At 50.7% G+C, this 26855-nt stretch overlaps 9 protein-coding genes across 9 annotated transcripts; 4 read left to right on the top strand and 5 right to left on the bottom strand.

Annotated features, from left to right (window-relative positions):
• Positions 1-451: 451 nt before the first annotated feature.
• On the bottom strand, positions 452-1019 carry POX_d06021 (Vacuolar transporter chaperone 1; the record flags this gene model as incomplete). Its single annotated transcript, XM_050114851.1, has 2 exons — positions 452-798; positions 986-1019. 2 exons carry the CDS (start codon positions 1017-1019, stop codon positions 452-454), a joined length of 381 nt encoding a protein of 126 aa, XP_049969802.1.
• A 2308-nt stretch (positions 1020-3327) lies between these two features.
• On the bottom strand, positions 3328-5498 carry POX_d06020 (Dehydrogenase citC; the record flags this gene model as incomplete). Its single annotated transcript, XM_050114850.1, has 4 exons — positions 3328-3752; positions 3887-4892; positions 4970-5149; positions 5229-5498. The coding sequence occupies 4 exons, from the start codon at positions 5496-5498 to the stop codon at positions 3328-3330; spliced, it is 1881 nt and encodes a 626-aa protein (XP_049969801.1).
• Positions 5499-8517: 3019 nt separating this feature from the next.
• Positions 8518-10023, top strand: POX_d06019 (uncharacterized protein; the record flags this gene model as incomplete). The annotated part of the gene is made up of 2 exons (XM_050114849.1): positions 8518-9004; positions 9080-10023. The coding sequence occupies 2 exons, from the start codon at positions 8518-8520 to the stop codon at positions 10021-10023; spliced, it is 1431 nt and encodes a 476-aa protein (XP_049969800.1).
• A 2066-nt stretch (positions 10024-12089) lies between these two features.
• Positions 12090-14266, bottom strand: POX_d06018 (uncharacterized protein; the record flags this gene model as incomplete). Its single annotated transcript, XM_050114848.1, has 2 exons — positions 12090-13960; positions 14056-14266. 2 exons carry the CDS (start codon positions 14264-14266, stop codon positions 12090-12092), a joined length of 2082 nt encoding a protein of 693 aa, XP_049969799.1.
• Positions 14267-15013: 747 nt separating this feature from the next.
• Positions 15014-15760, top strand: POX_d06017 (Alpha N-terminal protein methyltransferase 1; the record flags this gene model as incomplete). The annotated part of the gene is made up of 1 exon (XM_050114847.1): positions 15014-15760. The coding sequence occupies one exon, from the start codon at positions 15014-15016 to the stop codon at positions 15758-15760; it is 747 nt and encodes a 248-aa protein (XP_049969798.1).
• A 3147-nt stretch (positions 15761-18907) lies between these two features.
• POX_d06016 (uncharacterized protein) lies at positions 18908-19492 on the top strand (the record flags this gene model as incomplete). Its single annotated transcript, XM_050114846.1, has 2 exons — positions 18908-19069; positions 19394-19492. The coding sequence occupies 2 exons, from the start codon at positions 18908-18910 to the stop codon at positions 19490-19492; spliced, it is 261 nt and encodes an 86-aa protein (XP_049969797.1).
• Positions 19493-20623: 1131 nt separating this feature from the next.
• Positions 20624-22576, bottom strand: POX_d06015 (uncharacterized protein; the record flags this gene model as incomplete). The annotated part of the gene is made up of 2 exons (XM_050114845.1): positions 20624-21959; positions 22089-22576. The coding sequence occupies 2 exons, from the start codon at positions 22574-22576 to the stop codon at positions 20624-20626; spliced, it is 1824 nt and encodes a 607-aa protein (XP_049969796.1).
• A 1157-nt stretch (positions 22577-23733) lies between these two features.
• On the top strand, positions 23734-25035 carry POX_d06014 (uncharacterized protein; the record flags this gene model as incomplete). The annotated part of the gene is made up of 3 exons (XM_050114844.1): positions 23734-23762; positions 23849-24625; positions 24729-25035. The coding sequence occupies 3 exons, from the start codon at positions 23734-23736 to the stop codon at positions 25033-25035; spliced, it is 1113 nt and encodes a 370-aa protein (XP_049969795.1).
• Positions 25036-25364: 329 nt separating this feature from the next.
• Positions 25365-26772, bottom strand: POX_d06013 (Oleate hydroxylase FAH12; the record flags this gene model as incomplete). Its single annotated transcript, XM_050114843.1, has 3 exons — positions 25365-25732; positions 25830-26604; positions 26710-26772. The coding sequence occupies 3 exons, from the start codon at positions 26770-26772 to the stop codon at positions 25365-25367; spliced, it is 1206 nt and encodes a 401-aa protein (XP_049969794.1).
• Between the last annotated feature and the right edge of the window lie 83 nt (positions 26773-26855).

Below are 26855 nucleotides of genomic sequence, written 5' to 3'. Positions count from 1 at the left end.
TACTCCATGACGGCAACAAGAGGTATCATATTTTGATGAAAAGGATCATATGCAGAACAAAATCAAGAAAACAACGAGCATCCAGATAAAATTCAAGCAACAATGCGCCAGGAAAAAAAACCCCTCCCCCTCAAGGGACACATATGCGAATGTACATCATGGTGGATATCGAGCAGAGCACAAAGACTGTGAAAATCTTGCGTACAGCCGGAAAGAGGCCAAAAAGGACACCGCTCGGTACACGGAACAAAAAAAGTCAACAAAACCCCCGCCCATCGAGGGCCAGGAGACGTAAATCGCAAGAGAGAACGGCCGAGAAAACCAAAAGTGGCGGCAGGTCATGCTATCGTGATAGCGAGAGAAGGTTTTCTTCGCGAGAAACCCAACACCTTCAAAAGAGTTGACTCCCAACGGCGACAATCCTCAAGGGCCCTTATCGATTTGCAACGACCTAGTTAAACTCGTTATCCCGCATGCGCAGGATAAAGTTCACCACAACCGCGGCCAACAGTGCAACGGCCAGGACGGTAGGACCGAAGCGGTCATCAAATCCACTCTGACCCCGACGACGAATACTTTGCGCACGCCAATGGAACGTGACGACGGCGTAGATCATCGCCGCCATGGCGATAATGGTGAACAGGGCGGCGGAAATGCGGCCAATACGGTCACCAAAGTTGAGCAGACCGACGGCGAGACCGCCGAGAATGACGGTAAAGTTCAACCATGAGAGAAAGGTACGTTCGTTGGCGAAAAAGACCTTGGGCTCGACGCGAGTGGGGAGAGCAATGCGCTTGCCTGAGGAGAACAGGGAGACAAATGGGTTAGTGAAGGAGAACTCTCATTGATCGGAGTGTGTCTCTTGGGGGGCAGTTGTGCAGGGCAATTGGCAATTGGCAATCGACGTGATGGTAAGGCAAGCAACTGGATCAAGAACGATCTTGCCGCGTTCTCGACTGGGGCAGGAAGATGGGCATTGACTTACCAGGAGCGGTCTGAAGCAGAGGTTGACTCGACATGGTCAAGGATTCAGACGAGGGCAGAAAGAGTAGGAGGAAGACGAAGATGGGCAGGAGGAGGCGGGGTGGTGTCAATTGGAGGATTGAATTGCCGCAACAGGAAATGTGCACCACGGGTTGCAATTTCAATGGAGCAGACCGACGAGGCAAAGACTGGAATCAATTGAGATGCCCTGGAAAAGCCGCGTAGCAAGTGCTTTGAGAGGAACCCAATAAACCCCCCTTGTGATCGGTTGAGCTTGCGAGAATATCTGACGGTGAGGGAGGAGAATTTGGAAACGAGGTCCGGCACCGCGGTGGAAACGAAGCGAAGTTGAGCTATTCCCGTGGCAGTCTTGAGCGGAGCCGATTGAGCTCCCAATGACGGCAGGTCACAGTCGAGACTCGCCCCGTCGACACTCGAGAGCTTGCGACGGACTCACTGCCCCCCCTGCTAGTCCACATCCGGACTAGGGCGGTGTGGCTCGACCGTTCACATGAAGCCCAGCCGGCACGTGCGTCCCTTTGCTGTGAGAACTTTTTCCAAAGTCACCTGACCAGCCAGTCGGGCTCGGTTGGGGACTGAGACCAGCACACTGGGACTGGCCACGGCTTTGTGCGACAACCGAGGATGGAATGTCTATTCTGTCTACTCACATGATCTGCGGCCATTGTCGATTCTACTATTGAGTAATGAAACACACACACACACACACACACACATACAAAAGAGGCTGTGAATACCACCTGCCCCTCTGCCCATTTAAACCGTCCTTGTCGGGCAGTACAATGATCGCTCCACGCAGTCACAAATAATGTCACTACTGCACTGGGATTGGCGCAGGTGCGTCATGACGGACGGCTAAAAGCTGTACAGAGATTTTAGGCCTCGAAACTAGCTCGGATGAGCCCACCAACAAGACTCCGGCCTGGCCGGCCCACCAACGACCCTGCAGGTTAATGTCGCATCATCCAACGGCGCCGCACCACCGGGATCTGAGCTTCAAATTTAGCGGCAGCCGACAGGCTACATCCTGTAGACGGAGAGCACTAGAGTCCCGGTTCAAAAGCTCCATCATAAACCAAGGAGAAACTACAGCCAAAGCATAGACTGAGAATCACCACCGCCCCCAAACCTTGATCCGCTTATCGCATGCATTATCGCTCACCTCGTGTCTGATCCTGTGATGCATGGGCCCCCTCCATGTCCTGCATAGGGCTGAGAGCAGGATCCTATCGGATACTTTCCACCCGCAAGCCATCATGGATATAATCAGTTGAGATACCTAACTTAATGAGACTGCGATCATGAGTATTGCAGGATGGGCTCGTTGCCCCGATTCTCGCGAGAAAATGTCGAGCTGCTCAGTACTTCGCTACTGAGTCGTGGCTCGCGTCCTTTTCTCCCTCTTTTGTTCCTCCCACCTGCTGCAGAGTCCCTTGGAGTCGGCCAGTGGAGGGACCAAAGCCAAACTGGGCAAATTGTACTTGAATTTTTGGTCCTTACTGGTTAGTCACGGGTAGAAAGGACGGTAGACGAGGACGTCCGCTCTGTGAAGGTGTTTTATGCTTTTTGTTTATACTGAGAACTTGCCGTTTGTTATGGTTTATCGCACTAGAATGGATTACTCTGCTACGCAGTACAGAATATACACTTCTTGTTCGATCTGTGCTACCCGACAGGATCTCATATTTAATCGGTCAGAATGTGCATCATGTTGTCGCGCGCTGGACACTATCCAAGGTGTTCATACTCCATTCTCTAAAGTCCACAGTTCAGAGAGAAAGAGGGAGAAGCATGACTCGCCAAGAAAGAATTGGAAAATGGTGGATCCGTCACAAGCCATTGAAATAGCTTAGCCACCCGAGTCATGCAGCCAAGGTCCTGTGTCCACTCTACTAGAGTGACTCTAGTAGAAAGGGAGGATTGTGACCGTCGCACGGCGAGAAAAAAAAAAGACCAAAAGTACCATCCACCGACAAATTGCAGTCGGAAATCTAGTTCCGAGTTCTCGACAAAAAATGGCAATCACGATTTCAAAGCACTCCAAAGCGATGCACATACAGAACGAAAACGAATACATAGAGACTCAATCTAGATCGAAAACTCGATGCGATACAGTCCCCATAATATATGTGCACGATACTGGATCATTGACCCTCGGATTCTCATCTGGAAACAAAAAAAAGAAAAGAAACATGGAAGAGCACTTCAAAGGTCCATAGGTACCTACAAGGAGGGGAAACCCCCCCCCATATAAACATTTCCTTCCCACCTTTCCGCTCACGCCAATAGGACCTTTCACTTCACCTCCGACCTGACCAGGAATCACACCACGGTCTCCTTCAAAGGTGCAGAATCCCAATCCGCACGGATCATATCCGCCGCTTTCTCAGCCACTGCGTATACGCTACTGACAATGTTCCCACTCACATTGTTCGGGAAGATCGAGGCGTCCGCCACTCGAAGCCCCTCGACGCCCTTGACACGCAGACGAGAGTCCAGAGCGTCGCCCATTGCGACGGAGCCGCAGACGTGATACTCACCCAGTACGACGTCGTGCACAGCTTCCTTGGCCGCGGCCATATCGTTTAGATCCACGCTCGGGGCGGGGACCACTCGGCCGGTGATGGTGGATTTGAGGTGTGATGAGTGGCGGACCTTGTCGGCCCAACGGAGACCGGCGCCCAGCACTGCGACGTCGGCTTCGTGGCCGGCGTAGTTTGGTTGGATGACGGGTGGTGCAGTCGGATCTAGAGAGGGAATCAGCAAGTCAGTAAGGAAATCACTTTAAAAAAAAATCCAGGTGGGTGTCAGGTTTGGCTCTTTGAGAGGGCTGGCGACGGGGGGGTTGGGAATCGCCGTCGTGCAGTGAGGGGAGGTTTACCAGAACTATTGATGTGAACGTATCCTCGAGCGACGGGATACTGCAAACACATGGCAAATGTCACACCTGCAGGATTCTCAGGCGACGCGGGTGGGAAAATGACTTTTTGATGCTCGATGCCGTCCACGTTGCCCGTTGCCGGAACCAGAACCATCTGGATGTTGGCAGACTTGTCACTCTCGAGATGCTTGATGACCTGCTGCAACTGTCGCTGGTGGAAATCGCTGGTGGGTTTGACCTCTCGAATGCTCTGGATCGCAGCCTCGAGTTCACTCTGAGACATGACGGTCTTGGCTGGGAAAAAGCCCTGCACGGTGGATGTACAGCTCAGCGGGCCACTGGCCATTTCGGCATACTGCTGCTGCGCCTGCTGCATTGCCTCGGGGACCTGATGGAGGGTATCGAGAGTCATGGTGCCGGGCTGAGTGGTAAAGACGGCAAAGGTCATCGCATGATCTTGGAAATTGGCACCAATGGCCCGGTTCACCACTTTACAGTCAACGCCCGCGGCCTCTAAGACTTCCGGGTCGCCGATACCAGAAAGCTCAAGGATCTGGGGGGATTTGAGCGCGCCACCGCAGACAATCACCTCGCGTTTGACGCCCACTTGGTAGTCTTTGCCACCGTGGGAGAGGCTCACTCCCGTGGCTTTGTGGCCGTCCAGGACGACCTTGTTGATCAAGGCGGAGCACAGGATCTTGAGATTGGGCCTTGTCTTGTTGGGCTCGTAGTATCCACGACCGGCGTAGCTTCGCTTGCCCTTGTTTGGGCCGGTGCGGACGATCGCACCGAGGGTATGGTAGAACCCAATGTGATCGCCACTCCAGGGATCAGTGGGCTTTTTGGAGATTCCAGAAGTCTCATCACACGCCTTGATGATGTCTCTTTCAATGGGGAGAACGGTGTCGTTGAAGCTTGTTCGGACCGGTCCAGTTGTGCCGTGGAATTCACCGACGAGCGGCATTGTGGAACGATCGGTCATGGCTTCATCGTAGGGCTCGAGAGTCTAAATTCTCCCCGGAACCAAATTAGATCTGAAACCTCGCACGCTTTAGGAGACTGTCTCGTGGGAATGGTGCATACCTGGTGTCTGCGCATATATTGCTGCATAATATCGGCCCGCCAGCCGTCATCCTCGACCAGCTCCGCCCAATCATCGTAATCTTGGGTAGATCCTCGAACATACATCATATAGTTGATACCACTCGAGCCGCCCACCATTTTCCCTCGGGGGATATGGTGAACGCGTCCTCGATTATGTTTCTGTACGCTTTCAAATCAGAGTGCTGCCCCCTTTTTTACTCTCTCGTCCGCGTGAAGATTTTGATGCGCTGGTTCTTACCTGTGGTGCACTGTACAAGCACCAGTCATATTCAGGGTCCTCAAACATCTGGAAAAATGCCGCCGGTGTATCCACGAGAGGATCTCCAATGCGATACTTGCCCGCTTCAACCACTCCCACCGTCACATCCGGGTTCTCACTGAGTCGTGCAGCAATCGTACAGCCCGCTGTGCCGCCGCCACAAATGACATAGTCAAACGAGGTGTTTACAAACTCATCCACAGAGCACATGGACGCCCCGGCGTCTTGTGCTGGACCGTGTGAGCCCATGGTTCCGATTCGAGTTGACTGGGAGAGTCGCCCAAAGATGATAGGGAAGAGATGGATAGAGAAGAAAGACTTGAGTCCAGCGTTGATTACTGACACAAAGTCAAGTCAATATCGAAAGTAGACAGAAATGAAGAGCAATGGCAAGTTGCCTCCCGACCGCAGACACGAGTGAACCTACCGACTATTTGTACATTCTTGTCCCCTCCCCCTTTCTCCTTTCCCCTCTTCTGCTGAGTATCCGGTGCCCAGCTTTCTCTTTGTGCGACCAGCTGCAATCCACTCGCATCACTCCACCGCGCAGTGATCAACACGGTCAAATCTTTCCCCCGCTCTCCCCCTCCCCCAAGACCCCCAGTAGTGAATGATTTGCGGAAGAAAGTTTCAACAGATGCCCAACCCACCAGAAAGATCGAGACGAGAATTCTTGGCTTGCAGGTGCTTTCCGCCCCCTCCTTACTCACGTGTCAAAAATTCAAAAAGTCTAAGAGAGCCAAATGCCGCATTCTAAGGGAGGCGCAACGGCAGACCATTCCAATTGCGTCGACTTAATCGAGACTCGGCGGAGCCGCGGCATCTATTCAGTTCTGGCCGATCAGCAAAATCAACCTTGAAGCATACGCCTGAGGGTGTCATATCACTTTGGAAATTTGCAGAAAATCCTGAAAATTAAAACAAAAACAAAAGTAAAAAAATAAAAAATAGAGCAAAACAGACATCTCCCAGCCTGATCTGTTCACACTCGATCAACGCTCATATACATGAAAGGGTCGTGTCGAGGTGATTGCGCCACGAAGATCTCCGGGGTTACCCCACAGAGCGATCCGAAAATTGAGTTTGGGAGCGGAATGCAATTCCGCGCGTGCGGATGATCTATTGCGTCTGCATCGCCGGGCCTTGAGGTTCGCTGGCATGTGGCCGTGATGTGATGTCGTGGGTTAGGAGGAGGGTATCTACACATTACACAGTCCGTCTTGCAGAAGAGCAGGCATTTGAAGGCCGCCCCATCAGGTGCTTAAATGAGGACATATTTGGAATTGCCCAGGGTGGGGGGGTTCTGCTTTAACTTGGCGTCTCTTCCTGGTCGATGTCGATGCATGGTGGATCCCTGCCGTGATGCAGAGAGCTTCTTAAGGAAGTAGCTATAAATGCTAGGCGATCATAAGCGATGAGAGGGAGAGTTGTTGCTCTTTGGAGAAAGTAACCACATGAGACTTTTCAAACGGTAGAAATGTCCTCCCGAGTAAGTTGATCTGGTTGCGGCTAATTTTTTTTTCTTCTTATTTCATTTTTTTTTCTTTCCCCTCCCAAAGAATCTTGACTCTTCAAGTTATCGAGATTTTACCAGCAGATATAGAACCGCAAAGATTTGAAATCTCTCAGTACAGTTAACTGAGAATACGGGTTCCGTCTTCGGGCCTCAAAAAATCGGGCTAGGCCACGCGGCCGATGCTTCTCGATTTGGGTTGTCTGCGAGGAGGCAAAATTTCCTCATGCAAAGTGCCGAGTTAGGTTCACAGGGATATTGAGCACCTTTCAAGCGGTCTCATGCCGGTAGACATCATGCGTATTTGTACATTCCACCCACGACGTCATGGAGTTGGAACGGAACCCCCCCCCCCCCCCCTGTCCTAGATGTCTCCCTGCGGGTGCACTAGCGGGCTGGCCCGTTTCCGGATCTAATAACCTCGAATCTCAAAATTTAATAATATACATTCATTTTTTAACCTCTTGACTTTGGATCCATTATCATCGATGCCAGGATCGCAAATGCCTCCACATCTCGTTTGTGTTCCCCGTCCCGATCTGTGCTCAGCAGGACTGGTTCTATGTATGAGACTCTTCAGGTGATAATCTCCCCAGAGATCTTTATTCTTTTTCCTCCTAACCTTGTCATTTGTCATAGTCTGCCGATTCGAATACATGGATGGAACATTTCTCTGTGGGACTTCCAAGGACTGGTTTGTGGATAAACCTGCCATCTCTGAGACAGGCCCGGAGGGCTCATGACATCCACTCGGCTGTGGAAGGATGCTTGTTGAATCAATTCAGACTCAACCCAGCATCATCGGGTGGATTAAGAGGCAATATTTAGATTGAAAGAATGACTCCACACAAATCAACGTGCTCATTCACCAAAGAGTAGGTTTATATTTCATGACCAGGTTTCCAAGTAGTTTTCCATGCCTAGTTCGACCGAATGTGGAACACCGGACGAATTCTAAGAAACAAGTTGATCTCCTGCCGGCGATAGTTGCACGGTCACTTTGATCAAGTACCGGCATCCAAGTATGTTTGCGCTGGAGAATGTACTATAGCTGTTAGATGGAGAGAAGGTCCCTCCACGAGAGAGACACCGTCATCTCCACTATCGGCTCAAGACTCGGCCCGAAAAGCACAGACTCGACGCTTATCAGCGTGCGCAGAGAATTCCAACAAAGGCGGCCCGGGTCCACCCATTGGCACAGAAAAGGAAAAAAAAAACTTTAACCTTGTTTGCCACATGGCTTCCTTATACATCATAACCTGGCGCAGATGCATCTCAGAAATTTTTTTTTGGCCTGTAGACGACCAGTACGTCGGATCTTGTGAAGAAATGCCCACCATGTATCGCGTCTCAAGTTCCGGTGTTTGACAGTCGACTGGTCAGGCTTACTCTCCAGTGTCTGGACCTTTGAATACCAAGCTACCACTCCACAATGAAGCCCTGGGTCAAGCGAGTGAGAGTTGGTTCTCCAGGGCCTCGTGGACTTGGCATCTCGTAACAGCTCCAAATGTGTGAATCAGCATGGAATCACGCAATCGCCCCACTCCGTAGAATCATGGGAAAAAGAGCATGTCTTCAAAATCATCGACCACTTCTTCGCAGTTTACTCTTACTTCTTATCAATTTCTTCCTTGCCGTGGTGCAATCCTATAGGGACATCTCCATCTGTCTGCATTTTGTGATCGCGACTGGATCGTGAGACCTGCATATTTTTTTTTCTCTCTCTCTCTCTCTCTCTCTCTTTCCATCACAACGATGGGTGCCGCGAGTCCCGAATCCAAGACGGCGGGTGAGCCAGACGCTCCCTCGGTGGTCGAATCATCCCAGCTGCAGACCCGCCGGTCGATCTTTCGGTCGATTCCCTTCCAGATTGCCATTGCCAGCGGTGTATCCTTCACGGCTCCGGGCATGTGGGATGCCTTGAACAATCTGGGTGCGGGTGGTGCTGCAGAGCCGTACGCGGTGTCGGCGGCGAATGCGCTGGTCTACGGTCTCTTTGCCATCGTGTGCGTGGCGGCGGGAGCGATCAACAATCGTATTGGTCTGCGTTATGGATTGACCTTGGGTGCCATCGGCTATCCCATCTACGGTGCCGGTCTGTACACCAACAACTACTCGGCCAATACATGGTTCATGCTCTTTGGAAGCGCCTTGTGTGGTATCTCGGCTGGTTTCTTCTGGGCTGCCGAAGCAGCCATCATCATCGGATACCCTAGCCCTCATGAGCGAGCCTTCTACCTGGGTAAGTACCGATCAATGATCCTAGCGCAGTCTTAATTGAATGGTGTGCCTAACAGTCTTTGTTCTCTCTCCTTAGCAATTTGGCAAACTGCCAAAGCTGCCGGTCCCATCGTCGGAGGTGCCATCAACCTGGGCCTCAATGCACAGACGTCCAGCAAGGGCTCCATCAGCTCCAGCACGTACATTGTCTTCATTGTCATCATGTGTCTGGGCTTCCCAATTGCCCTTCTTCTGAGTCCCGCCGAGAAGGTCCAGCGCAAGGACCGAACCCTTGTTCTCGTTCACAAGCAGCCCACCTGGGCTGCCGAATTCAAGGCGGCCGTCTCACTGCTGGCCACGCGTCGCATTCTCCTCCTCCTCCCATCCTTCTTCATCAGCTACTTCTACAACGGTTTCCTCAGCACCTGGCTCACAACCTACTTCACCGTGCGCGCGCGTGCTTTCTCCTCCTTCTTCACCAACTTTGCCGGTATCGCCTCCTCGTTCCTCATCGCGGGGCTTCTCGATCGCCAAGGCATCCACATCAAGACCCGTGCCAAGATCGCATTCGTCGCCATCGTCACCATTCTGACCGGCACATGGATCTGGGCCTCCATCCTCCAAAATCAATTCTATAATGCTCCCGAATCTCCCGTCTTTGACTGGTTCACCGGTGGATTCGGCAAATCCTACGCCCTCGTCTTCTTCTGGACCTTTGGTGGCCAGGCCTTTCAACAATTCTTGTACTGGCTCATCGGTCAATACACCACCGATCTCTCCTCGCTGTCCTACCACTGCGGTATCCTGCGAGGCTTCGAAGCCTTGGGCCAGACCGTCGCCTGGGCCATGCAGTCGGAAGGTGGTGCAAACCACTTTGTCAGCATTGGACTCAACTTTGGCATTACCCTGATCGCCATCATTCCCACCTGGATCGTCCTGTCGGAACTCGAGCACAGTCACGAGGTGCGAGTGACGGCCGACGAAGCCGGTGGCCAGAAGACTACTGGTGAGGGCCAGACGGAGACGGCGACGGCTGTTTAACACATTCTGCCCTATGGTCTTCAACACATAAAAAAAAGCAACAGAAAGGGAACACAAAAAAAATGGAGCAGCCGATTTAACATGGCTGCTCATTCGACGACACGCAAGTTTTTTTTTTTCTCTTCTACGATTTCAACATGACTTATGATACCCCCATTCAACATATTACGAGCGTTACTTAATGTCACATTGCTCTGTTTGCAGCGGCTGACGGGATTGTGTGCAATTCCACACCCGTCGCGCCTCTCAGATGATCATCATCACCAAGGAGTCGAGTCTCGCCGGAGGGAGCACCTCCCGAGTCCTTGACTCTCAAAATTTTTAACCTAATATAGACGATGCGATTTGCATTATAATCAAATCAAGTTTAACACTTTGATTTGTCAAATTCCTCTCCGCCTTTTTCATACTAGGCCTTTTTTTTTCCCAACCTTAGAAGAAGACTTTACACTCCCTCGCCCCAGTAATATCTCGACTCGTCGATCTACGCACTCTATTCGCCACACATGTATCTCCCCAAAAAATAAACCATCAATCTCATTCTTAAATCTCGAGCCACTCATTAATGCAACACCGCGGCGATGCCACTTGACCACCTACTACCTATCCCCTACTCCCCCCACCACCAACAACAAAGAGACAATCTCCATTCCCTAAAACCATCCACCATCCCAATCTCATCCCGTCTTCCATCCTTCTCCCATCACGGCACCGGATCCCCATGACAAATCTTCACATGCAACACCTTGGACACTAAATCCAGCAGATTTTCATGAAAGGCGTTAGCAATCAAAATTGAAAAAAAGTGTCCCATCTCCCGAGACTAAATTCCAAATAAAACAAACGAGAAGAAAACAAAGGGGCCGGGGGAAAAGGGCTCACTTTCAACATCGGCCGCGTCGCAGTGCGCAAACAGGCACGTGTTTAGCGCCACGACGAACGGATCGCTCGGACAAGTACAGTCCGTATTGAGATATGTGCCACAGCCGACTTGTTCGGCGGCTTGTTGGTTGCATTTGAGCTGGGGGATATTGATTCGGGTTAGTTGATACATTGATATTGAGTATTCTGAAATTATGACAAAAAACTTGTATGGCTTACCAGACAAGGGGTCATGTTTTGGGGGTTATCTGGGGTTCCTGCAAGGGCGAGGGAGAAGAGGATGGTGAGGGGGGCAAGGATGGAGGTTCTCATTTTTGGATGTAGAAGGGTGCAGGTGGGTTTCTGGGTTGAGATTTGATTTGAGTTTTGGATTGAGGTGTGAAGAAGAGAGGAGTCGGATTGTGCGATTTTTTTTTGATAGATATATACCTCTATTTCTAAGCTGAGCCTCTTATTTCTCATAGGAAGTTCTGGTTTTCTTCTTCATGCAACACACCTCAGCTCAGCTTCAATCGTGTATACCTACGACGAGAGAATCTCTGTAGAGAATGAACGGGATTATCGGGCTCACTCATGCAGGTAGAGTAATCATTCATTTGGAGATTTCCTCATTTCATCCTCCGAGGTGTAACACATATTAGAATTCAAGCATTCACCGTAACCCCCTCGTTGGTTCTGTCCAGTCCAAGTCAAGGCCGAAAAGGCCGTTGAAGCTACTGAAGATGCGGCCTGGTACGGCCCAGATGGAGCTTCTGGTTCCTCGGTTGTGTAACCGCGCGCGATGAATTCGGTGTGACCACATCCTTCTCCCGAGATCCTTAATCCAGGTATCCGAAGGACCAAGGCGAGACACTCGTTTTGATTTTTTGAAGGGTAGTGTGCCTCCCATTCGGCCGACCTACAGATGTTAGTCAGAGCGCATGATGAATCTGGTGGTCTCTGGGCGATTCAGGGTCTGCTCTTTCGATGGGGGAGCGCAGTAGAGCCCTTGAGACCTGACTCAAGCGGCGAGTAAGACTCTCTTTGTCCAATAAGACGCGACACATTGTTTTTTTGGAGGAAATGCTTGCCTCGGTTCGATGCCCGGTCTTTTCGTGGTGAACAGGATAGAATGAATGGGCCATAAGACTTAATTCAAAATGCTTCTTACATCCGCATCTCCACAAGGAGGATCCATGCATTTTTCAAGGTAAGTTTTGAGCTTGCTCTGTGTCCGTGGTAGTGCCCAAATTGACTATTGACATGTCCAAGTGATCAGGATTAGCACTTGACAAGGGCCCCGACTGTACCTGGAGTTGTCGCCGAAAAGAGGAGATCCAGGCGGGATTGTCAGCGATTGATTGATTCCATGAATCTTCCGAGTCATAGAGCAGTCGTCTGGATTCTTGCTGAAACATCTCATCCGTGGGGATGATCCCCATACTCATTTGCTGGCGAGCATAGCGGCTGAGATGTTGAGTCAAAATGCCCGTGAAAGTCTCGAGGGGCACCATTGCTTCATCCCCTACAGGTGATTTGGAATCACCTGCCGGCGCCGCGGATGATGCGGCGGGCTGCGAAGAGGTGTTTTGAGCAGCTATCGAATTCACCCGGGCGGAGATTTGGTCGAGATGATCCTGCGCCGTCTTGTTGGAGGCGCGGAAAGGCACTATCGTGTTTGATTCCCAGCTCAAGAGATAAGGTGGGAGGGAGTTGATGACTTTGGCAGCCACTTCCGGGGCAAAGTCATGTTCACCATGCCAGTCCTTCATGGTCATTCCCTGACGGAAATGAGCCGCCAGATGATCGGTCCTTTCATCCCAGCTTTCCATTCTGTGGTCGCAGAAGCCACACCGTGAGGTAATCGGTGGACCGGGGATTTTCCAGTCATCAAGCGGAGGCAAGGTATCGAGGGCATGCACAAGCCGGAGGTGTTGAACCAGATGGTCTTTGCGACGGAACAAGTGGGTCGAATTCGAGCATTGAAAGTGGTTGTGTCTATCAAGGTGCTCCAACGTAGGATCCTCCATTTCACAGTAGACACATCGTAGCCTCCCGGTCACGGCGGACCAGACAGTACCACCATGCGGTGTGCACGCCCAGCCTCCCAAGTTCAGATGCAGAGACTTTTCGTGCCGAGACCAATCGTACTTGTTCTTGAAGGTGTCGCAGCAGAACGTGCAGCAAAAAATCCGCTCGGTGTCCAGACCACTCGGTTTTCTAGCTTTCCCTCTCCCCTTGTTAACTTTGGGGCCCGCTGCATGAGATTGGGAATTCCACGACGCGGAGATTGCCGACCGTGTCGAGACCGACGACTGCCATGAGGACACGCTGGTGCCGCTTCGTGAACTGGCGATCGAAGCTGGTCGACGATGATGGCGGAAGGACTCTAGCGCAGACCCCTGGTCTACTGAATCGGTCGACAAATCCCTGGAGTCGTCGATGGCGCGCATGATCGCCGACAACGATGCCGGTTCGTCTTCCGGGGGAGATTCTTGCCATCTCCGCATTGGATCTTGAGAATTCGGGCTGATAGGAGTACATGATCCGGTACTTCGTGGCCGCCACCTGGAGAGTGAGTACCGACTTCTCTTTCTGGGAAGACCCAAGGGACGACTTGTCGATCGAGCTGGTACTGGACGATGATCGTTTTGCACTACATCCGTGAGTCCGGATGTGGTACCACTGTTCAGAAAAGGCAAGCCCCATACTTTGCTCTGTTCCGTTGTCTGGACTTCAGCACCGTTAGGAGGAGGCAAAGGTGGAGTTGCTGGGCAGGAGAATCCAGCAACTCCAGAGGCGACATTTGAAGGTTCTGAAGAAGGGCCTCTGTACACATTGAAATTGGAATCGTAGAAACCCAAGTCCACCGGATCCCAGCTCTCCGATACAGAAGGACTTTGCGTCCACGCTGACACAGGTAAGAGCTGGGGAGCGTCATTGCTGATGGGCGAGACATGCGTCGAGCCAAGGCTGCGCTCATGGATGTATGCTCCTTCTCCGCCTATGAAACTTTGGCCTTGAGCTTGATCTTGATCATGATCGTAAAATAGTAGATCATTCAACGTGTTGTCGACTTCAGAAAGGATCAAAATCAGATCAGTCTTTGACCGCTGCTCAGCATCACTCGTTTCGGCCATCTCCGAAGCGCACGCAACGCAACTGACTCACCTGGGGGTGATACATGTTCAAGGTCTCCATACGTCTGCACAGTGGCGTCCAGCTCATATGAATGAAGGTCCCAAGAGTCCTGCTGGTCTACCATGGCGTCGTCTCGATTGCCAACCATCAAGATGCGCAGATGTGCTTGCAACTCCAGGTCAATAAAGACTCGTCCGAGGGGCCAGTTGCCCCCGAGGTCGGCTGGCCGGGACCCGCCCATCGAAGCGGCCAGACTTTGGGGTCATGGGGAGCGCTGCATGTGGAGGTGGCCGACATGCGCAAGCGCTAGTTTTTTTTGAAAAAAAGAAGAAAAGGGAAAAAGGAAAGCTGGATAGTAAATGCTGGATTATTAAACTGTACATGATTCTGCATCTTCTGGACATGGTTAATGTTGAGGCCTACAGGCGCAGGTTCACCCTCAAGGGCTTCTTCCATCAAGAAAAAAAAACCGCAATAGATTGAACCTGAAAGCATCGCTGCTGCTGTGGGCAACATGGATTCAAAGACGGGGAGACTGATATGCACGTCTCACCCCAACTCTCGCGGGGCGCACTGTAATATTTCACCATACTAAAACAGAATACCTAACAACTTAAAATGATCTTGTCATCGCCAGGTTGTGGTGTCTGTCTGAGCAACAATTCCAGCCCAGAAGAGTCAATCCTTGCCATCTGCAGAGCGCGCACCTGATCTCGTAACGTGACTTGTGGCTTCAAGTACCCAAGTACTGTGCCGATCAGGTGAATTGTGATTACCAAATCTCGGTGAATCTCGTGATGAGGCAAAGTTCCCCAGCGGAGAGAGACGACCCACTAAATTAGCACCTGAGGCACCAAAAGGCAGTTGCACCCAAAGGGCAAGTCCGGAGACCATCATACCCACTTATCCAAAGAAGAAAGAAAAGAGAGAAAAAAAAAACTCCCAAGCCGACAACTGCAGAGGATCATCCCACAAACCCAACCCTGTCATGTCTCAAGATATGGAATCTCAAAATGAGTCCATCTCAGGTTCATCAGTCCCGGCTGATTCCAAGATTGACCACGCTGCATCCATTCGGTACTGGAGTAGCCTCCCCAGTACCTCAAGCAACATGCTTGGCATGCTGGGCCAATATCCGTGGTACTCGCGTATCGAATTGCAAGGATCCAAGAACTTTCTGAGCAAAGTTCGTCGACTCCTGCCCACAGTGCCGTCTGGTGGGCAATTCCGCCAGGGCGTGGACTGCGGTGCCGGTGTCGGGCGTGTGACGGAAGGCTTTCTCCGTCATGTATGCACAGTGGTCGATGCGGTTGAGCCAGTGCCCAAATTTACTCAGGTGCTGCAGGAAGGACCGCTCAAGAAAGACGGGGTGGTGGGTGACATTTACACCGTGGGGTTGGAAAACTGGTATCCAGAGAAAAAATACGACTTGATCTGGACCCAGTGGTGCGTGGGTCATCTCACAGACGCGCAACTCGTTCAGTATGTCTCTCGGTGTCGGGAGGCTTTGACGGAGACGGGCTTAATGGTGGTGAAAGAGAATCTGTCCACTTCGCCCAACGAGCAAGACATGTATGATGATGAGGACAGCAGCGTCACTCGGACGGATGCCAAATTCAAGCAAATCTTCGAAGAGGCTGGAATGACGGTCATCAAGGCGGAGATTCAGACTGGCTTCCCAAAGCAGTTTAAGCTTCTGCCTGTCAAGTCGTATGCCTTGCGACCCAAAGTGTGAAGATTCAAGCCATCTGCATCCAACACCATGAGGACGCCCCAAAGCCTCATCCAGGCGCTAGATGTGGATGTTTGCCGATGAGAAAGCCGAGAAACTGGGAAGGCTCGCGGAGCAGTCGTCGGCTAGAAAATTTGTGATCAGATTTGATAAACAGACATCTCGCATGGACGATGAAATCCTGTACGCAGGACCATTGAGGACCCTTGGCGAGGAATTTTCCGAGGAAACTGTGCACTCGGGGTGCAATGCCACGTTTTCCAGGGCACGGGAGTACACTTCTTGGTCTGATCTAGTTGGTCTCCCTTCCGAGTCATGACTTACTTGACTTGAACTCGACCTCACGTTCAGGCGAGAAACACACCTTTGGCGGCGTTCTAATACTTGGTCAATCAACCGACTCATGGCTCTTCTAAAGTGAATTGCGGATTTGTTTAGGAGGATCGCCTGGGAAGTCTATTAAACCGGCAGCAGGTCGGACTCCTGAACTACCTAATACACCGCACTGCCACGAATACAATTTGTACATGGAAACCTCCAGTTGATGTGAACAAAGTGATCCGCTCTATGGTGTGTGGAGTATCATCGGGACCATTTGGTCTCACCAAGATGTTGGCGCTGACTCTATATATCGATGGATAATTTATAAGTTTGGGCGAAAATATGAGAAAACATGAGATGCAAGAAGTGCTGAGAAGTTAACAAAAGATGGAAAGTGAGGACAGCGGTACGGTGATGGGCCGCAAAGGAGACAAGGGCCCGAAGTGGTGGTGCTACGGCATAACCTTGGCGGGAATTTTAAAGCAGAACCTGAATCCGAAAATACAAATCCGTAACTAGTCTCTGCCTATTCCTTTTGTGTCTGTGTAGGCTGTATCTGAATCTGATAAGATTTATTCAAGAAGGAAAGGTCATAGTAAAGACGGAGCGAGGCTCGGGACTCTTCAGTCCGCAGAGCAGTACCCTCTATTATGAATACGAGCTATACCGACAATTGAGCCTGAGTCAAGAAGTTCTATTAGTTTATTAGCACGGCTATCACCGGTTTAAGAGAGGACATACCTGCGGATAGCGATATTATCTGGTTATGGAGCGGCTGGGCCCTACTCTTCCCTACGCTGTGCAAGCTCGGCTGGGGAGACTGCGACTGGTAAGTAGCGGGCTTTTTTTTCTTGCTAGAACAGATTACGCACATTGGAAAGCAGATTCTTTTCACACTGAAATTTATACACAGAAAAAGCTTTATCCACGGAGAGGTGCAACCTCGGAAAATTGCCTATGACCTATCTTTTAAGCGCGTGCTTCTGATCGGGATCGGGACTACTCAAGGCCTGCTGTGGTCCCAGAGCGCATGCGGGAAAACATGCGGGATGTGAGACCAATCGTCTATAAATACCGTTGCAGGACAAACCATCCTAACAGATGGTTTGACTTGGACCTTTTGGCCTAATGGATAAACCGGTGAGCAACGGCACGGTGGGATTTCACTGCAACCGTTACCTCGCCAGCTAGCAGGCGCTGAAAGTTCTATTGTATTTTCAAGCCTGCTTCCGTCAGCAAGGGATTGCTATATCGCGGAGAGATGATATGGAATCACTGGGATACGTCCTTGTATTTCTCTTTCGCGGGTAGCTCCCGTGGCAGGCGCATGGTATGGCAGCAAATTCAATCTTGTCAATGAAGTCTTCTATCGCAACGGAGAATCTCTGCAGTGGTCTGTAGCCACTGTGCGAGTATATGAACTCCGTCAAAGCCCTTGCATCTGACCAGATACCAGATTATGACAACCTCAGCCGCATGTTGGGGCTTCTGACTCAATGAAGTAACTTAATGTCTATGGTAGCTATGCATTTTCGGGCTGTCTTTGGGCCCAGAGGCCTGTTAACTCTGAGGGCAAAACTCCAGTTCCTTACTGAATGATGAATTATAGCTTCCCAACAAGCCCATGAAAGGTCGCTTTATATCTCCCTTATTACACGACCGAGGCCTCACGATCATGGATATGTTTAATTGTGGATTTAAAGCCCTCTGAGCTGCGTAAGTCTAGATCGAAAGGCATTACTTTGCAACAATGGCACAGACGTTATAGGAAATAGAACCAAATTCCAAGGTTCGGTCACGAGCGAGAATAATTTCGGCCTATGTCTTGATTTCAAAACTCTCACAAATGGTAGTTGTCCTCGGACACCGAGGCGAAGATCCCCTGCAGGTCAAATGAAAACGAAGTAGTTGGCTTGGAGCAGTTTTTAAAGAGACCCGTGCTGTAGTCACCCTAACTGTAGACCCAGAATCAGACAGCATAACATGCGGGAAGATGCAAGTTTAAATCTTCGGAGACTGTTTTGAGATGGTCGCTGGCCTGGGTAGCTGTATTCTGTGCCGCAGTGGAGGCGTAAGCTACCTCATACACAACAATTTCCGTCGCGCTGTTGTCAGCACCGGGAACTCCTCTCATTACAGCGGGTGTGTGTACACCAGCAATGCTAAGTCCTCGGCGTACATGTATATTGCTGGGCTCCGGATACTTGTCAAATTTATGGTCTTGGTCGATTTTCGCAGCTGATGAACAGTTAAGTTTGACTGAGCAACCTTAGTTGGTTCGGGATGATTACTGATCATTTTATTCAATTATGTAACTACAATATTGACCACACAACTTACAGTGAAACCTTTTATGCCAAGGCTTTGCCGACTTGAAGGTGTATACGACTTGAATTACCACCGAGCCGGTCCATCAATCAAGCCGAATACCGTTTAGTCCCAACGAGCGGTACCCAACAATCTCAACGATTTTGGCTTCACAGTCTATAATTAGGGTTTCAGGTATGGCTTAAATTAAGTCATGTACTTTACACCTATTAAATTTCCGCAGGGCAATTCCTACACCCAGCTCTGAAGTCTGACTCTATGATCCAGATCTTGCTCTAGTGCAAATCCAGTACGACAGAAAGAGAGGGATCTACTACTCAGAGATTGAGATTGAGGCGTCTGCATCCAAGATTCCGATAAATAGGGTTCTATGGATCATTTTACAGAAGCCTCCTACGAGGGAACTTGCCATTGCAAGGCTGTGCGTTTCTCTGCAAAGCTACCGTCTCCGCTGTCGCAATTGGCAGTAGTCTCTTGCAACTGTACGTACACGCATGCATAATGTCCCCAGCATGCTCACTTTCCCCTGCCCTACAAATGAGTTACATCATGCAATTGACGGCCAGACTAAAACCCATATTAGGTAGCTATTGCCACATTGCAGGTAGTCTGCTTACGTTTGTGGATGATATAGAAATTCACCAAGGAACAAAATCGCTCAAGGTATGACTCAACTATAATACCTGACCTTTCAATATTATCCACTATAATATTAGGCCTACGCAAAAAATCGCTAATATTAATGACTACTGTGATTCAGGAATATCGGTTTGGTTCGCATACTTACAGATCTTTTTTTGCGGAATCTGTGGTGCCAATGTTTACAACAAGTCGGTGAATCCAAAATTCAGATATGGTCAATGTGCTCTTAACGTAAGTAAGCGCTTCACTCATTGCTTGTCATCCATATATTAATAGAAAATACCTCTTCGGCGCTGTGGAAGAGAGTGTACATAAGCTAACAGATATCTCGGGGTTCCAATTTAGATACGTCTCCTACACGACATTGATTTGGAGTCCATAGAAATCAGCAAGGGCGATGGTAAGAATATTCAGCTGCCACCTTTGGAAGAGGATTCACTTTAGATCCCTTGAAAACATGTAATAAACGGCCTTACTGGCCCATGCATGGACTCTTGCCGTGTATGTCATCTCAGCTATCAATATTATAAGGATCCTCGTGGGTTAGTCATTTGGTAAGTAGACTAGCTTAAAGGCGCTTCTTCAAGTGTTCAACATCTTATCTTCGGCAGTTGAAGCGCGTCCACCATCTTTGGCACAAGGTGGTAGGTGTAGGTATGTAGTGAGGATGGTGTGATTGTGTTGGTCGACGTGGTTAGGTGGCGTCAAGCCGGCCCGTGGTGATTGCGAATCGTATTGAGGCTCGCATGGCTTCCAAGTTTGGCGTCCATTGCTGATGAGCAGAACGTGATCTTCCTCCTAGAGAGAAGGAGAGATTGTCTCGGTGGGATTGGCTACATTGCAATAGGGCCGTTCGTTGTGTGGTCCACTTCCGATATCGAAAGAGGAAGTGTTCCACGGTCTCTCTTGCTTGTCCACATGCACACTGGTTTGTGTCTGCAACTTTTGATGCGGTAGAGATAGCTATTGAGTCTGGCCATGCCAGCCCGGAGCTGGACTAGCACGCTCGCTTCCTTACTTCCGCGAAAATCGATCATACATCTGTCGAGTGTGCTTTCCTGGCAGTGCTGCATCTACTCGTTTCACGTGTCTCCCTACGTTCTCTGGCAACTTTTTGCCAGCCGCTGCTTGGGACTGAGCGAGATTCAGCGTTGTCGACTTCGTCCTGGGGCACGATTATTGCGGGACGGCATAGGAGATATGAAACTTCGTTGAAGATGACGATTCGAAGGGTCTACGCAAGACCAATAAAGCAGCGGCGTAGAGGGTGTAGTCCACAAGTCAAGGCACCCAGCCCTTATGCAGTCATTAAATACGCGGTCTAGTCTGACCTCGGACGTGATCATTCCACGTAGAGAGCTTCCAAACCTCTACGATCCAATGTCAAAAAAAAGCGCGACAAAGAAAAAAAAGGCACTCTCACAATTTGATTTGCAGGAAGGAGGTGAGATACATTCAACAATCTTCTTGGAAGTTCCCACTTTTGATAGAGTCGCACCTGAGAGCTCTCAATATCACAAGATCAGAGAGTCCACCACTGGTCTTCCTTGCTGTTCTCCCCCCCCTCCGATACTTTTAATCCACGCGACACAGCAGGCCACTGTGGAGGTCGTAATTCCACTTATCGCTTCCGACGCCACTGAGAACCCACAAACTTTCCTTTGGATCATACTTTGTCTTAATCTTCAATAATTTCTCGTACTTGTCGCCGTAAAAGTCGTGCTTCCAGGTACTACTGAGTCCATTGGCGGCATTCATATATGCACCGGCACTGGGCGCCCATTCCCTCCACACGGGCTCTTTATATTTTTCGTACCATTTGGCTGCTGCTTGCAACGCTGTGCTGGGATCTTGGGTTGAATTGATATGGGCCCCCCACGCCATGGTCAGTGAATATGCGTTTCGCCAGGACCAGTTCTCACTGGCCCATCGATCCTTTGGAACCTTGTGTGTTCCCGGTCCAGCTTGGATATCAAAGCGCAGCAGCGTACCTTCGTCCGGTCTCTCGGCAGCAAACATTCGACGAAGATGACGATTGAGATCTTCCCGTGGCAGATCAGAAAGTTCAGCTCGACCCAAGAGTCGTCCCGTGTAGAAGCGGGATGCCCCTGCGAATGTGCTAGTGAGTACTCTCGGCTTGCTGTACATCCAGAAAGTTTCGGAAAAAGGTTCAGTCACTGTCAGACTCAGATTTCCTCCACTGGCATTGTGGAGTTGGGTGACCAGTCGTCTGAGCTTGTGACGCATGCTTCCAACGGTGGTGTTGAATGCAACAAGCTTGGCCGTCACGGCTGGACCGGAGATATTTCGAGGAATAGGGAGATATTTCATCGCCATCTCTCCCGTCATGGCATCCACCGTGCCGGTGACGCCGGAATCCACCAGGTCTGGCAGCTGCGAGACAAATTCGGCGAATCCAGCCCATAATGCGTCTTCCATCATCTGCGACGTGTCGCGAGAATGGAAAGTCACCGCACTACTGACCACATTCTCGGGAAGAGGGTGAGTGGCCAGCACGTATTCAGTAATTACTCCGAATTGACCACCACCGGCACCTCGGAGAGCCCAGAAGATATCCTGATTCTGCTCATCGTTGGCCACCAGTCGACGGCCCTCGCTGGTGATAATCGTAGCCTGCAAGACCTGGTCCGAGGAAAGACCGTGATGGATGGAAAGGATACCGTGCCCTCCATTTGAGATCTGACCCCCCAGACCAACAGTGACATCCTCACTACCGACGAGCGTCCTCTTCGCCTTGTATGCAGCTTCATAAGCCGAGCCCCAAATGGTCCCGCCACCGCAGATCAAGACATCTGCAGTGTGCTTGCTGCCCGGAACCTGCCAGTCCGACTTGTGCTCGATATTTTGGAAGTTGTGAGTCCAGATCGACAGGGAATATGCTCCTGTAGCTCTATCATCATTCAAAAATCTCCCAGTCAGTCTTGTCTTGATCCAACTTGAGTCTTTTTTTTGGTCTTTTCTCTTTTTCATCTCCCACTCTTCAGGGCAGACAGAGAACGGGGCAAGACACGCGCAATACCTTCCATTAAAATCATGACCCGTCGATTTGACCACAATCCGAATATTCCGCTCCGACGCCCAAGCCATCGCCTTACCGATCTGATATTCCTTCGTCGCATTGACAATATACTGAGGCAATGCACCAAGAGTACATCCCCGTCTCTCATCGTACCCGTTCCCTCCCGGCGGGATACACGAATTATTAGTGAAGATGGAATAACTGATACTCTCCGGCCAGTGAGCATGATATGCTCCATACTTCCAATTCTCCTTCACTTCGGAGCACTTGTGCGGCGAGCCTAGCGGATTACCCTCGTAACAGGAAGAAGCGGCAGGGGCAGTGCGCAAAAGACATCCGCCAATTGACCTGTTCAAAGCATGCCACTCATCATGGGAGGGCCAGCTGTCGCTTTGTGGGGAGGATTTGCATCGTGCAGTGTTGAGAGTGTGGGGGCCTGGAAGAAAAGTAAGTGGGAAGGTGAGAGCATGCAGAATGAGTTGATACATGTTCTGGAGAAATGAGGGTTTGTCTCGAGTACTAGGTTGGGGGGAGGAGAAATCGAGACAGGAGCTGGGTTCTTCTTTTTGAGGGCAGAGGGCTGAGAGGCTTGTCGAGTTAGAGCGTTCTTTAATTTATTCTCAAGGTCTTGGTGCTTCTTGTACTCTATCAGTCTAGCCTTCAAGTTGCTCGTCATCATGATAGCTTGGTACATGTCGGAATACAGATCCGCCGGTCCAGGCCGGGAATGAAGTCTGAGCCCTCGAAGAAAGGTTACCACGGCCATGAAAGACTGAACCTTGGAGTTGTTCTCTTACATGGCACAGATAGTAGTATTTTCAAAATTTGATTGTTGAGACATTTCTTCAGATCGAACGCTTTTGAACGAAGGAGTAGAAAAAAAAGGCTGTAATCAAAAATAAGGATCATGGCTTCAAAAGTACGAGCCGCACCGCTCCTAATTGATGTCAGTGCGCTGATATTTTTATTTTAAATCTTATTATTATTCAAAACAAGAGAAAACGATTTTACCATGAGCTTTCCACGTGGACTAAAGGCGATTCGGTTGAAGGTGACTTGATAGGACAGAAAGTACAATGTCATCCGTAGAGAAGCCGCTGGTAGAGAGTATCGTTTCCGACAGCCATTGAACCGGGCAATAGACCAAAGGTTTTCAATTTTCAGGCTTGCACTTGTTCAAGGAATCTGGGAGCTCGTTTATTTCATCTTTGAAGAAGGATGATATAATGTCGATCAACATCATGTTCCTGAAAAATCAAACACGGTCAGCCATTTGTATGGCCAGGGTTCCAGATTTTTGTGTTCTCGTCATCTTCTCTTTACGCGATTTGTTGTACGACTCGAAATAGGCATCGCCCCCAAAAGAAACAATCCTACGAAGCTTGTATTCAGGAATGACGACAAACAGCTGATCACTTCAACTTTAGTTCACCGAGATGGAAACGGACGTATCCTTCTTACGGGCATCGGCCGGCGAATGACTCACGAGGATAGTCACGCTCGTCCAATCCGGGAGGCAAGGGTCCGAGTAAAGCATCGACATTTTCTTTTGCAAAACTACCATCTAGAGTTGACGCTGTGCAAGCTGTGGAATTAGATCATACATTTCCACCTGTGACTTTGAAGAAGAAGCATCATCTCAACAATGGCCTCAAACCACGTACTCATCGTCGGGTAGGTAGTAGGCTAATGAGATACAGACAGTCACTCAACGACTTCCCCTCCCCGAATACCAACAAGACCAACTGACAGGACCGCAGCGCCGGCGTCTTAGGACTCAGCTGTGCCATTCAACTCTCTCGCTCCAGTGTACACGACAAAGTCACCGTCATCGCACGCGACCTGCCCGGGGACACTTCCATCGACTACGCCTCTCCCTGGGCGGGTGCGCACTTCCGTCCATCCCCCGCCAAAACCGCCACGGACCAATTCGAGCAGCAACTCATGCGCGAGACATACACAGAACTCGAGCATCTTGCAGAAGCACATCCCGAAGCGGGTGTGCGATTCGTCCCGGCAATTGAATACTTTGACTCGGCAGATGAAAACATCGTTCTAGCAAAGGAGAATGGGTACATTGATTGGCCTGATTTTCGACTGCTCCGTTCAGACGAGTACCCTGCCAATGCGGGCGGTCATGATGCTGGAGAGCAGTCGCCAATTCGATTGGGGGTGAGTTACCGAGGCTGGATCTTGAATTCGCCTCTTTATCTGGAGTGGTGTCGTCGGGTGGCTGAGAGGCAAGGGGTGGTGTTTATACGGGCGAGCGTGACGTCGATGGCCGATGCGGTGTCTGTGTTTCGGAGGGAGAGCCGAGCGGATGAGAAGGAGCAGGTTGTTCGTGCAGTGATCAACGCGACGGGTCGCGGCATTGATGATCCAGACTCGTTTCCGTCGCGGGGACAGTTCATCATCGTGTCGAATCCGTGTGATCGGACGATCAGCCATCACTGGGCGGATGGCTCGTCGACGGTCATTGTGCCTCGGCCTCTGGGAGGAGGAACCGTCATTGGCGGTACGAAAGAGCCGGGCAATTGGTGAGTGCACATCCACGTTCTTCATCCCACTTTTCTGTGGTTTTTTTTCCAGGGTGAGAGGCGTGTAGGAAGAGGGAAGGTGTTGATTGCTGACATTGAACAGGTCCGAAGATATTTCGGATGAGGCAACCGAAGCGATCCTGAAAAGAGTTGCAGCCATCTGTCCTGAAATGGTGGATGGCCAAACCGCCGCGGCAACGGCCAAGACTCATGGATTCCACATTCGACAGGTGTATGTTGCTCGTCGGCCGATGCGACGCGGTGGGTTGCGTCTGGAAAAGGAGATCATGGAGGGAGGGACACCTCTGATTCATTGTTATGGGGCGGGCGCCAGTGGGTTCAAGGTTAGTTGGGGCGTGGCCAAGCATGTCGAAGCCTTGGTCAGGGAGATACGACTGGCCTCGCAATAGCCCCGTGGAGAGATCGTAGTGATCCATGAACATGTCAAGTAATTCATCTGGCCCTGGTCAGGCACTGAATCAGCTGCTTGGTAAGCTTTGACATGTTTTCAGATGGACATATAGCTTTGTGTGTGCAAATGCAGGTTCATTCGTTGATTCTCAGTACCTATTTCTATGAACAATCTTATCGAGTGCGTTTTTGGGTGGGGGTCATGAAAATGAGAGAGAAGAGGAGAGAGGGGAGAGAGAGAGAGGAAGACGGGGAATGTGAAAGATGAGCTCAGAGATGAAGAAAAAAACAAAAACTCTCAAACACGGCCGGCTCCAAGATCGATGGTCTAGTTCAGCTTCTTGGCCTCATTCTCGGGAATCTTCCAGTGAAGCACACCGTCCGAGTTGACGTCCGAGACGACCTTGCATGTGTTGAATGTGTCCACCAGCGACTTGAGGAACATCCCCTCATCCAAGTGGTACTGGTCGCCGAGGTACGGAACGATGGCGTTGGTGGCCTCCTCGGCGTGGTAGAAGGGAATCTTGGGGAACAGGTGGTGGACGACGTGGTAGTCGATGATCTCGTGGAAGAAGTGACGGCCGATGAAACCAAAGCGGCGGTCCACGGTGGAGAGGGCGCCCTTGACAAAGGTCCAGGCATCGGCGTCGTAGTGAGGCACAGTGGGGTGGGTGTGGTGCAAGTAGGTGATGGCAACTAGACCGGTGCAACGGGTCAGCAAGTCATATTCTCACGCTGGGTTTCAAACCATTTACGGGTCGATAGAGAGGGGGAAAGAGGCAGGTTTGCTTACCCAGCCAGTGGTGTACCCAGAAGTAGGGCACCACGTAAAGCAGAGCAATCTTCCAGGCGCCCATCTGCGTCGCGAGATAGTACAGGGTTCCACCAACGATCAACAGGCCGAGGTCGGTGATGGCGATGAGGTGAGCCTGAGAATCGGTGAAGAGAGAGCCCAGAGGGTCAAAGTGGCTGTTTCGGAGCGCCTTGGGCCCCGTGGGCTTCTCCGGCAGACTCTTGGAACCTGCGCTGACGTTGAACATCAGGTATGTCTGCCATCCGAGAAGCTGGTGGGACAGCAGGGCGGCAGCATTGTAGAAGGGAGTCTCCTCGAACAGCTCCTGGACCTTGTTGAGCAGAGTGGGCACCTTGGTCTTGAGGTACTCGTCGGTGGGAGGTACGAAGACGGTATCCTTCTCGATGTGGCAGTGGTAGCGGTGGTGTCGGGCGTGGGTGATCTTCCACGAGAAGTAGGGCACCATGAGCAGCGAGTGAGTCGCCCATCCCACCACGTCGTTCAACGTCGAGTATGGCGAAAAGGCGCCGTGTCCACACTCATGACCGAGAATCCAGATACCGACGCCCACGCATCCCTGGAGGAAGGTGTAGGTGATCCAGGCCCCCACGCGCATCCAAGTCGTCGGCAACTGCTCGATATATGTGGACGCCCAGACGAGAATGGAGGCGTAAACGAGATCACGAGCCAGATAGGCGAGAGACTTGGTCGCGGACCGCTCGAAGCAGTGCGCAGGAATCTTGCTTCTCAAGAATCCATAGGTGATTTCTTCGGGCTGTGACGATTTCCAGAGTCAGGTCAGCTTCAGCTCTCAGAAAAGTCTCCAGCCCATCTCCTCATGACCCCTTTTGAAAGTGGGAAGAAGAAAGCGAATGCATACCTGAGCCTCCGCCTTGAGGCGATAGGTCACCGGCTCGATTGTTTGAACCTTGGACGATGCCATGATGATTTTTTGGCGACGTGGTGGTGAATGTTCAATATCTGATGGATACTGCACAGGGAACAGACAAGGGAAGAAAGTCAAGA

Source organism: Penicillium oxalicum, chromosome IV (genome assembly GCF_001723175.1).
Source record: "Penicillium oxalicum strain HP7-1 chromosome IV, whole genome shotgun sequence".
Lineage (NCBI taxonomy): Eukaryota > Fungi > Ascomycota > Eurotiomycetes > Eurotiales > Aspergillaceae > Penicillium > Penicillium oxalicum.
This window is presented reverse-complemented; position numbering and strand designations above follow the sequence as displayed.